Here is a 13,209-nt window from a genome sequence, read left to right on the forward strand (position 1 = left end):
AGCGCACAGGTGGAGATTGGAGACTGTAGCAGAGGAGACAGAACATTAGCCGAGAAGTCACGACGTTGTTGTTGTTGTTGTTGTTGTTGGTTCAACCAACTGGTAAACGGTCGTACAGTTTTGTAGATAGGGTTGTGGTGTGTTGAAAGAATTTCCATGTTAACGAGAGCACAAGCCAAAAGGTTATGTGAGAGACAGCAAGTAGACAAGATGAGGGAGAATCAGTCAGATAGACAGCAAGTAAACGAGCTTATTGAAAATAGGACAGAAGATGAACCTGAAAATGGGACAGACGGGGAATCAGAGAATAGGACAGTCGGGGAGCTGCAGAATCAGCAGGCTCAGTTAGACTGGAATAAAATTGAGACAGATCAAACAGATGGGAATCGAAGGGATGAGAACATCGAATTTCCAGAATATGAAATTCCAGGTAGGGCACATTCTGAGCCAGAAATAGACAGCCCACGTAGGAAATGGCAAAGATTAGAAGCGAAACGAGCACAGGAAACGCGTTTGTTTGCCACATATTCAGGGACAGAATACGCGTCAATACAGTCAATGAACCGGCAGTTAGCTAACGTTCAAAGAGAAGTAGACAGTGAGGAAGAGGGGGAACATTTAGAATACGTCGAACCTATCGTACACATTCTAAATATGCCCCAACAGCAGAGACAGAATTTTGCGGAGTTACGAGCGCCACGAAAAGGTTCCGTAACAGACGCAACTGTACCTGCAAACACAAGACATACACAACAGAGAAGGCAGAATACGGAGTTGTTTGCGCCACGTAATGGTTCAATGACAAACGCCACTAGTCCTCAACACAGACAGCACGGATTATTGCAGTTATCAAACTTAGAAACGCCACAGCATAGCCCAGTAAAAGACGTAACTGGCCGAGTGGAAAACAATAGATCGAGAATACATAGTTCAGCAGAAGGTAGTGTTACAGGACAGGACGCGATCATGGAGATGTTACAAAAAATGAACGCTAGTATGACGAAACAGAATCAGGATATTAATACACAGATAACGAAACAGAATCAGGATGTTAATACACAGATGACAAAACAGTATCAGGAATTGAAACAGCATAATCAAGAATTGAAACAGGACAATCAGGCTATTAAGATACAGATCCAACAGGTTAAAATCCAGATGGAAGAAGGGATCGCCAGAATTGATAGTCAGATCACTCAGATAAACAAAGAAGCGAAAGAATCTAGAGAAAGAATTCAGGTACTAACACAAGGTCAGCAGCAATTACGCACTCACGTGGACAAGGTCCAATTGGACAAAAAGGTGGAACGTTTTACGAAAAAAGCCACTCGAACAGCAATACAAATTTCGGAAGAAGAAGCAATTCAAAGCAAGGTCGCAAAGGTTGCACTGAAAAAATATGATCAGCTGATTAATAAAATAGAACTTAAAAACAAAGATCAGTTTGAAAGCTTCGAACAGAGTTGATACAAACTATCGAAGAAAAGATCGAGACCGATTACACCTGTAGCGAAACAACTGACTCGCCAAGCATTAATTCAGTACACGAACGCGCGCCATCTAAGAAAGTTCAAGTAGAACCAGGGCTAGACGTAACACTTGCGCAGAAATCGAAACAGAAAACCCCGATTAAAGTAATACATGACATGTCACAAGACCAGGCACAGTACCCAGAAAAACGGAACACATACGAGGGGCGTTCATAAAGTAAGCTCCGATCGGTCGCGAAATGGAAACGACTATGAAAATCCGATAAAGCTTTGCACAGATGTGTTGGGTAGTGTCTCTAGTATAACCCCAGTTAGCATCACGTCGCTCTTCTCATTTCTGAGCTCGCAGTGAGTGCGTAAAGATGTCTAGAAAATAGTGTCTGCCGCCAAGTACGAGGGCCTGGTGAGAAATTTCGCCTGAAGCTATGCAGCTAACATTACATAACTGTCGTGCTGTTTCTTCTTCAAGACAATTCTCAGCCGCATTCTGCAGGGGCAATGAAGATGCTCCTGCATCGTTTTCAAATGGAAATGTGAGATTACCCACAATACAGTCCGCAATTGTCTCCCCCTGAGTTTCATCTCTGGTCACATGAACCGCTGTCTTTGAAGACAACATTTTGACACAGACAACGAGGTGTAGGCCAGCGTGGAGAATTGGCGGAAAGCACTGGCGGCTGCCTTCTATGATGAGGCTATTGAAAAGTTGGTACAACGCTATGACAAAAGTCTAAGTCAGAACGGCGACTACGTAGAGAAGTAGCTGAAAGGTGTAGCTAATTGTTACAAGTAAAACATTTCTGATGTTCACTGTGGTTTCAATTTGGCAATCAATCGCAGCTTACTTTCTGAACAGGCCTCGTACATTCAGCCGATACCAATCGAAAGACAGGCAACTGAACCAGTAAATCCAATGACACAACATAATAACGGCACAGGTACTATACCACGAACGACGAGAGTAGAAACACACGAACAACACTTTTGTTCACCAATGATACGATATGACGCGGATATTAGTCAGGAAATTGAGAATAGGCAGACAGGCAGTAGATTACCAGAGAATAAACACGACGACACAAGCAATGGCAGATTATTTGAGTCTATGAATCAGCCACAAACCGGATTTATGAGTAGATATGATACAGACCACTTCCTTACAGTTAGAAAATTTCAACATTTCAAGGAAGAAGGCGGTAGCTTGCATGCACGCACATTCATCTACCAGTTTCAAGTAGGCTTACCAAACCACTGGCGCGTAGCTCACAAACTTGATTTCATTTGCCCACACATGTCAGGGACAGTAGCAAACGTGATGCAAAAGATCGCGGCTACCTGTACGTCTTACCTACAGTTCAGAACAGCATTTCTCGAAAGATATTGGTCCAAGGAGGCGCAAAACAAAATTAAATACGAGTTACTTCAGATGACACCATATGAAAACTCAGGAGAGAAAAGCGTGGTAAAATTCTTTGATACAATGGACAAAAAGAATCAATGCCTAGACAAACCATACAGTAACGGAGAGCTGATACGTCTATGTAGAATGAAATTACCGGTAAAGTATCAACAGGTAACAGTAGGAAAAAATGAAAATACCGAAGAATTCAAAGAGGTTTTAAGGGAACTTGAATTTATGTTTAAAGAAGACGAAGTGAAAGAAAAAAGAAAGGAAAGGGAACAGCAAAAGGAGAGGCCTAGGAACGAATATTCCAATAATAATAATAATCGTAATGCTAACACCAATAATTTCAGGCAATTTAACAGACAAGGACAGTGGCACAATGGAGACAATTGGCATAGAAACGATAACCAGAATAATTGGTACCGAAATAGGAACGGTAATGGACACTCATACAGTGGCGGATATGGATTTAGGAATCAAAATGCCAACGGTCAAGGGTACTTTCAAAGAGGTCACGATGTTAGAAACAGCAACTGGCGAGACCGGGGCTTGAATAATTACCGAGGAAATTATGGTCCACAGAGACAAGAACAACACAACATAGAGAAACCAGATGTAGAAGTTAGGCCACCGAATACTGCAAAACGTAAAGATTGAATTGAAAAATGCGGAAGAGGTTAGACAAACTAACGTCCACCCTATTTTATACTAACGACTAAATCAAAGAATAAATTAAGAATCAACAAAATAACATTAATTAAAAGAAAAAAGAGACACAATACACACTAACAATATCTTGTAGTATCAAGTACACTACAACATGCACACAAACAATAAATGGTACACAACAATTAAAAGAATGAAGAAGTGGTAGGACATAATTAGAATAAAGAAATATATCTATCTAATAATTTTTGCCAGTATCAGAAAATTTTTGCATTATATAAAATCAGAGTTTTTTTTGTAAATAACAAATATATGTAAAACAAAAATTGTAAATATTTCTACGCGTCAGAGGGACATCGCCACCAACACCAATCACCAGCTCCCTTAACACCAGATGCTTCGAGATAGCGACGGAGAGGGTACAGACATGTTGATAAAGCACTTAGGACAATAACAACATGAAGACCAACGCCACACTGGAAATGCAGGTTGCAACCAGGTTGGACTTCAGGAGGACAACACGCAGCATGGACATTTCATATGTCACGACACTGCTACACAACGGAAGAGCGTGGGGAGAATCATAATACAACGAGACGACAATGAAGGTACAAAAAATTACTAAGATCCTACAAACTCAAGTATCAGTTGGGAAGATAGTCAGACCCTACATCACTCCGACACTAAAATTCACATATTCCTAGCCAAAGAAGAATAGAAGAATGCAAGAAAGAAGAGAAGAACAGAAGATGCAAGATGAAGAAGGGCAGAAGACAGCAAGATACCTTTCTCTCCTATCCTACAAAGTAAATTGCTACAAACGTCTCACCATGAACTTTGAAGCATGGCAACTACTACAACCACCTCTCCAAAAATAAACCTTGAGTCGTCAAACAAATACAAGTGAACGGCAAACGGAATATTAAGTAGTACCAACTAACATTATCTAGAAATAGATTCAGCAAAATGAACAGTGTTCTCCCTACCACATCATCAAATCACCATACTGAACCAGGTGTGAAGTACCAAGATGTCACAGCACAATATTGGGTGACGATCGTCAGTAGTCAACTACAATCACTGAACTGCCATTCCGTCCCAGGTGTGACAGCAAAGGAGTACCAAGACACCACTGTTTATGCAGTAAACCATAGTCATCATCATCGGTTAAAAGTACCACTCCATAATGACAATGTCAACAAGTAAGACCCGGCATCGCATGCTACAGTGCTTCTCTCATGATTTGTGACACCCATACAAATGAGTCGACGCCTTCCAGTGGGCATCGTCGAGCACAGAAACTGACGCAGCACAAAACGAAACGAAAAATTGATAAGATACGAATGTAGAGTTAAGAAAATGATATTTTTGTAAAAATATTTTCTTTTTCCTTTTTTGTAAAAGTAATCATTTTATTATGTATGTAAAGCCCACAATTTATAGATACCTTAAACCTTTTGTAAAGAAACTTAGTATAGTTACATAATGTCATACACTCATGGAAAGTCTATTTATTTCTTTTATATGTAAAATTAGAAAAGGATTTGTGCAGGATTTTTCTTCTTTCAGTAACATTCAAAAACACCTTTTTGGGGTAATAATATTAATACCGAGGATAGAATTAAGAGGAAACTCTTCTTCATTCTTAAAAAAAAAGACTCATAAAGAAAAAGATAATACCTAAATAAAAAAAGCAAAGTAACACAACAGGGCTTTTGCGAACGTTTACGCAAGCTTAACTAAAGAAACGATATAACCTCACTAAAAAATGCTACACTGTACAAATACGAGTTTAGAAAAATTAATATTGTACAAACAAATTTTTGGAAATGAAAAAGAAAAACAGAGACACGTACTGGCAATGACAAAGAATAACAACCTTTGTGAAGCCTATATTTGCCTAACAACAAAACATAAATTGTAGAATTAAAAAAATAGAAACAATAGCTATTAAGAAATCATTAGAAAAAATTGTTAAGAATGGGTGAGAAAAGTTTATTGGAAAACCTAAAAGAACAATTTTTGCCTGACTTTGTCAATGTTTACCTCGGCATTGGCAAACCCCAGACAAAAATTTTGTCAGAAGGAGGGAGGTATGTAAGACGTCGCGGTGTCCTGATTTTTGTGAATTTTTGTGTCATTTCCTTACAGTGGACGACTCCAGAAGATATTTATTGCTGAAAGTTTTTCAGGCATTTCTCTTTAGAACGTTAGGAGCGTCTGACTTCTGCAGTAGTGTGGGGGCGGAAATTGCATCTTGCAGGAGCCACAGGGTAAAGGGTACATCTCAGATTTATCCGTTGCGCAGAGTAACAGATAACAGATCCCCCCCCCACACACACACACACACACACACACACACACACCTCAGACTGCTGAGGGACTAAGTTTTACTAATCCCTCAACAGAGTGTGTGTTTCTCTTTTTCAGGTTACACCAGCTAGGACCAATCAACAAGATATCTTTCTCTCTTTTACAGGAACCGCAGGAATGAAATTTTGTCTAAACGGCACCACCTCGAGTCAAGGATAGGCTCGTCTCTTCAGCGCCAGCGAACCTGACACCGTTGGGTGAATTACTTCGAAAAGTACGGTCTATTGACAGACAGTCAACACGGATTTAGAAAACATCGTTCTTGTGAAATACAACTAGGTCTTTACTCACACTAAGTGTTGAGTGCTACTGACAAAGTATTTCAAATTGATTCCGCCTTTCTAGATTTCAAAAAGGCTTTTGAAACTGTACCACACAACCGGCTGGTAGTGAAATTGCGTGCCTTTGGTATATCGTCTCAGTTATGCAACTGGATTCTTGATTTCCTGTCAGAGAGGTCACAGTTCGTAGTAATTGACGAAAAGTCATAGAGTGAAGCAGAACTGATTTCTGGCGTTCCCCAAGGTAGTGTCACAGGCCATTTGCTGTTCCTTATCTATATAAACGATTTATGAGACAATGAGACAATCTGAGCAGCCGTCTTGGGTTGTTTGTAAACCATGATGTCGCTTATCGACCAGTAAACTCATCAGAAGATCAAAACAAATTGCAACACTATTTATAAAAGATATCTGTATGATGCAAAAATTGTCTATCGACCTTAAAAATGTGAGGTCATCCTGATAAGTGCTAAAAGGAATCCGTTAAACTTCGGTTGCACGATAAATCACACAAATCTAAAGGTAGTAAATTGAACTAAATACCTAGGAATTACACTTACGAACAACTTAAACTGGAATATGTTATGGGAAGGCTAACCAAACCCTACATTTTATTGGCAGGACACTTAGAAAATGTAACAGATCTGCTAAAGAAACAGCCTACACTACGCTTGTCCGTCCTCTTTTAGAATACTGCTGCGCGGTATGGGATCATTACCAGATGGGATTGACGGAGTACATCGGGAAGTTCAAAGAAGGATAGCACGTTTTGTATTATCGCGAAATAGTGGAGAGAGTGTCAGTGAAATGATACGGGATTGTGGGTTGACATCATTAAAACAAAGGCGTTTTGCGTTGCGGCAGATTCTTCTCACGAAATTTCAATCACCCTCCTTCTCCTCCGAATACGAAAATATTTTGTTTACGTCGGCCTACAAAGGGACAAACGACCATCATAATGAAATAAGGGAAATCAGAGCCGCATGGAAAGAAATGTTTGTTCTTTTTTTTTTTTACGAGATTGTAGTAACGAGAATTATTATGAAGGTGGATCGATGACTCCTCTGCCGGGCACTTAAATGTGATTTGCAGAGTACCCATGTAGATGCAGATGTAGAACTCTCGGTTTATGGGTCTCTCTTCCTATTGTTTTGCCGGCCGCTTGTGGCCGAGCGGTTCTGGCGCTACAGTCTGGAACCGCGCGACCGCTACGGTCGCAGGTTCGAATCCTGCCTCGGGCATGGGTGTTTGTGTTGTCCTTAGGTTAGTTAGGTTTAAGTAGTTCTAAGTTCTAGGGGACTTATGACCTCAGCAGTTGAGTCCCATAGTGCTCAGAGCCATTTCCTATTGTTTTGGTGCTGTCAGTGTTCATGTGTGCGACATTCAACTCTGTAGTGCCGTTTGCAGCTATTGTCCTCTTATTTTTCGTCACAGTTCTTGTTACAGGACAGTTTTCGGGAATGGTCTCGCAACATATCCAAATTCACATAACCTCATATTAGATTCACGCTCAACCTCAATATTTAATTGCAATTATAGAAATGATTTAAATATTAAACGTACAAGTGATCTTCAGCTTTTGAAATAAGCTAAAACAGATTTACATGCTAGTTGGAAATAAGAAAAAGGTTGTGGAGACACGCTGAAGAGGCCATGGAAGGGAAGCAGCCATCGCCGCAGCAGCCGGTCCGCACACTCCTCCTGCGCAAGTGTTTTACGAGGCGGAGGGAGGAAAAACTTTAAGCGAGGGCTGTCAGTAGGGGGTGACGGGGAATTCCGCCACTCTGACCTAGTCCGCTCTCAAAACAAGTCGCATACAGTCTGTTTAACAGCGTAAGTGCCCAACGTCATATGACATCAGATATTTCGCAACAACGCTTAATTTCTTGAGCCTAAAGGGTCTGGGTTCGACTCCAGAAGGTGCAGTTAATTCCGCCACTTCCCGACGTCAAATACTAATTACTCTGACCTACTCCGCTCTCAAAACAAGTCGCATACAGTCTGTTTAACAGCGTAAGTGCCCAACGTCATATGACATCATCAGATATTTCGCAACAACGCTTAATTTCTTGAGCCTAAAGGGTCTGGGTTCGACTCCAGAAAGTGCAGTTATTTCAGTTTTAATGTAACTTGATAGAAATTTAGCAACGACGTTTAATGTAGGCAACTGCGAGAAGTTTTACAGCCCTCTGATCACTGCCCTTAAGACCTTAGGTTTTAACGCCTCAGCCCCAGGCTCCCTACCCTCTAGACTCTAAGATATCTGCACATGCTGAGGGGTGGAACCTAATTTTCACGTAATTTAATCGAAATTTCGCGAAACATTAAATGTAGGCAGTTGCGCGAGGCTTCACAGTTCTCAAGCTTCAGGTATGAGCACCCAGACTCCCTGCCCCCATAGGTCTCTACCCCATACCACCTAGTCTCTTGCCCCTCCAGCCCCTTCGTTCAACAGTAACAAAACAGCGTAATTATCTCAGTGACTGTCAATAGACCGTACTTTTCGAAGTAATTCATAACGTTCGAACACAAATTATGTTCCAAACTCCTGCTGTATATCGACGTTAATGATATGGGCTTGTAAGTTGGTGGATTACTCCCACTACCTTTCTTGAATATTGGTGCAAACTGTGCAACTTTCGTGTCTTTGGGTACTGACAGTAGAGCGAACGGTTGTATATGATTGTTAAGTATGGAGCTATTGTATCATCATACTCTGAAAGGAAACTAATTGGTATACAGCCTGGACCAGAAGACTTGCTTTTGTTAAGTGATATAAGTTGCTTCACTACTCCGAGGATATCTACGTTACTCACATCGGCAGCCGTTCTTGATTCGAGTTCCGGAACATTTACTTCATCTTCTATGGTGAAGGAATTTCAGAAGGCTGTGTTTAATAATTCTGCTTTGGCAGCACTGTCGTCGATAGTATCTCCATTGCTAATGCGCAGAGAACGAATTGATTGTGTCTTGCCGACAGCATAATTCACATGCAACCGGAATCTCTCTGGATTTTCTTCCAGGTTTCGTTGTGGAAACTATTATAAGCATCTCGCATTGACGTCCGCGCTAAATTTCGAGCTTCTGTAAAAGATCGCCAATCTTGGAGATTTTGCGTCCATTTAAATTTGGCATGTTTTTTTTCGTTGTTTCTGCAGCAGTGTTCTGACCTGTTTTGTGTACCAAGGAAAATCAGCTCCGTCGTTTGTTAATTTACTAGATATAAATCTCTCAACAACTGCCGATACTATTTCTTTGAATTCGAGGCACATCTGGTCTACACTTACAATGTTAATTTGGAAGGAGTGGAGATTGTCTCTCAGGAAGGCGGCGAGTGTATTACTATCTGCTTTTCGGAGTAGGTATATTTTTCGTTTATTTTTGGAGGATTTAGGGATTACAGTATTCAATCTCGCTACGACAACCTTGGGTTCATAAATCCCTGTATCCGTTTGCAGGGATAGCTGGAATTTCAAGAGCACTCCTCAGTGACACAAACGCCTGTAACAGGAAAATGTGGTGCCGAAGTCATGAAAAGTAGTCTATGCAGCAATGGTAGCAAGTAATTTATCAGATGAGTCTTGTTTTACACTTTTTCCATCTTCTGGCCGAGTTTACGTACCAAGAGTGAAACATGGCGAGGGTCCGGTGATAATTTGGCAGCTATATCGTGGTGTTTCATTGGCACCACGGTTACTCTGCAAAGGAACATTACTGCCAAGGATTATCTGACCATTTTGGCTGATCAGATCCGTCCCATGGTAGAATGTTTGTTCCCCAATAGTGATGCAGTGTTCCAAGATCAGAGGGCTCCTGCACACACACGCCTCGCATCGTCCAGGACTGGTTTTGTGAGCGCGAGGCACGACTATCACAGCTGCCCTAGTCAACACAGTCAACAAATCTCAATATTATTGGTCCTTTGTGGTGTTCTTTGGAGAGAAGGGTGCGTTGTTCCTACCTACCTTCATAATCGTTACATGAACTTTGCACTATTTTACAGGAAGAATGGTATAAGACTCCCTTGAAAACCATGCAGGACCTGTTCGCATGCATCCCGAGACGACTGTAAGCTGTTTTGAATGCCAACTGTTTTCCCACAGTATATCAGGGATGGTAATGTGTTGTTAGTGTTTCCACGTTTTTGTCCACCCTCTCTGTTGTCTCAGGCAGTTCACATGTATTTGAAATGAAAAGTATTTCATTCAATGTACATCTAATTGGATTCAAATTTCAACTAGGACCATATTTGATACAGAAGTCAGTGGCGGGTCATATCCGCACACTCCCAGTTTTTCGCAGATTGGAAAGTTTTTGCTTTTACTATTGTATAGTTTCAGCCGTGTCAGTTTTCGCCAGTAATTGCGCTACGTCCAGTACACAAATTCTGAACTTGGGCACCTCTGATGCCCCGCTCAGTTTTGCATCTCAAAGCTACCTCTTGTGTGGCCATAAATCGCCCCTGGTCTCGCGATATTCTGCGTCACACTACAGCATAATGCGTGAATGGTAGTTTAGACTGAATATTGTGAGTATACATTTCCATCTACACCCTTACTCTGCGAAACGATGGTAAAGGGAATGCTAGAGGGTATTTGGGACAGTATCACATTGGAGGGTTTCTTCATTCACGTTGGCATTGGGGAAGAACGGCTGCTTAAACGCCCCTGTGCCTATTGTGTCGTCCTGCAACACATGCTGGATGCTGGCTGGTTTATGGCGACACATTTAATACCCATCCAGCAGCCGCTTACATAGCACCACATAAATGGCCATGGTATGGAGATCTTTCAGATGTACGCGGCACCGCCCGGTTGCGACCACAGCACACCTCTATCGTGGAGCAGCGAGGCGCTCCCACCGCAATGGATGGGCTGCCGTACAATTAGCACGGTGACGTGTAGGATAGTGGGAGCTTAGTAAACATTCACTTCCTTCAAGTGCAGCACGACACGGCATTATTCAAGGCAACAGCATCGCGTACGCAAGTCAATTAGTTCTAAAGTTATTTGCCTTTCTCTTTGCTATCGTAACCCCTTCTTGCAGGCCTATACGTGGGGAAGAAAGCACACTTCTGTGGAACAAAATTCACGAAAATTATAACAGGATCCATACAAAAAATACGTGGAGCAAGATAGGTCGGAGAACTGAGTACATCATTTCGAAATATGAACAAAAAGGGGAAAAAAAAGAAAACAAGGAGTAAATTGTTCAGTCACTAAAGATATTCACTTTACTTTTAAAAATGTGTTTGCACCGAGTAGAGTAAGAGCAATCTTTCCAAAAATTAAACGACGGGCGTTCAATAAGTAATGCATCATCTTTTTCTCGGCCAATTTCGAATGAAAAAACCCAAATTTGTTGTGCGATGTCGTGGAATATTCCCACTTCATCTCCCTATAATTCCATGAAGCTCTCATAGTTGACGGCGCTATATGTAGCCTTCAAAATGGCGTCTGTAACGGAGATGCATTCCAAACAGAGCGCTGTCACTGAGTTTCTTTTCGATGAAAACCAGAGCATCGCAGATATTCATCGGTGCTTGCAGAATGTCTGTCGAGACCTGGCAGTCATTAAAAGCACGGTGTTATCATAGCAACAAGATCACGCAAACATGCCGCATCTCCCTCTTCCCGGCTGGCCGCACACAGTTGTGACTCCTGCAATGTTGGAACGTGCAGACACTCTCATTCGAGGTGATCGACGGACCACGATCAAACGCCTCGCTGCTCAACTAGACGTCTCTGTTGGTAGCGCTGACACATTTGTTCACCAGTTGGGGTACTCAAAGGTGTGTGGCCGCTGGATTCCTCGCTGCCTAACGGAAGACCATAACGAGCAACGAAGGACCATCAGTATGGAAAAGCTTACGTGTTAGGGTGCTAATCGTGACCATTCCTTGTCGAGCATCGTCACAGGAGACGAAACGTGGGTTCGTCACTACGGACCGATAACAAAAGCGGCAATCCAAGGAGTGGCGCCACACCACCACTCCTGCGAAGACGAAATTCAAAGCCTCGCCCTCAGCCGGTAAAGTGGATGATGGGTCGGTTACTGATGTAGCAAGACGTTGACTTCGATGTCGACCAGTCGATTGGTAGAGGCAAAGGTGGAAAAATGGGCCCCTGCTGGTATTATGGGCCCCTACATATTTGGAAGTACAGGAAACGAATTCTAGCGGAGAGCACATGAGCTACTAGAGCTAGTTCCCTAACTTCACTGTAGCCTGTGCTGACGTAATAGCTGTCATGGTTTGTGAGTAGTTGTGCTGTGAATTTTTTCGCTGTCATCAAAAGTTTGAAAGTTTAGTGTTTATTTGAATAAAACTCAAATTTCTAACATGTTATTACTAAAACTAAGGTAAGGTACGTATTTGGCTTGTTGTTGGGATGCCGTTTTACATTAATTAACGTCGGTTGCGAACCAAACTAACCGTAGGCAAAATCGTTTTTCCCAAGATGTCGAGGGTGGATATATGGGCCCCTTTTGCTGTTGGTATTATGGGACCCGTAAAATCAATCCATTTACAAATATTGCTACTCTTTATGTTTCAGATGCCTCGGAGACATCTTATACCACCAAAAAAATCGAAACGGCAATCGTGGGACAATGCAAATATGTCAAATGCTATTGTAGCTATTAAAGAGAAAAAAATGGGGTTGAAAAAAGCGGTTAAAGTGTACTCTGTCCCTCGTTCTACACTCTAAAGGCTTTCACGAATCGATAAACCGGTCGAAGAAATAGTTAATATTAAACTGGGCCGTCCACCGGTTTTACCACAGGGACTTGTGGACGAACTGGTTAAATATCTTCTCATTATGGAATCCAAATTCTACAGCCTTAGCCGGCCGAAGTGGCCGTGCGGTTAAAGGCGCTGCAGTCGCAGGTTCGAATCCTGCCTCGGGCATGGATGTTTGTGATGTCCTTAGGTTAGTTCGGTTTAACTAGTTCTAAGTTCTAGGGGACTAATGACCTCAGCAGTTGAGTCCCATAG

General features: G+C 41.9%; 1 protein-coding gene across 1 annotated transcript in view; it reads left to right on the top strand.

The window, feature by feature from the left end:
* Nucleotides 1–210: 210 nt before the first annotated feature.
* The window catches only part of LOC126235427 (hematopoietically-expressed homeobox protein hhex), a 419,468-nt gene continuing 406,469 nt past the window's right edge, over nt 211–13,209 (top strand). The window contains exon 1 of the mRNA XM_049944151.1: nt 211–430. Coding sequence (XP_049800108.1) covers nt 211–430 — 220 coding nt within the window. The remainder of the gene's footprint in view (nt 431–13,209) is intronic.

This window comes from Schistocerca nitens, chromosome 2 (genome assembly GCF_023898315.1).
Source record: "Schistocerca nitens isolate TAMUIC-IGC-003100 chromosome 2, iqSchNite1.1, whole genome shotgun sequence".
Classification (NCBI taxonomy): Eukaryota; Metazoa; Arthropoda; class Insecta; order Orthoptera; family Acrididae; genus Schistocerca; species Schistocerca nitens.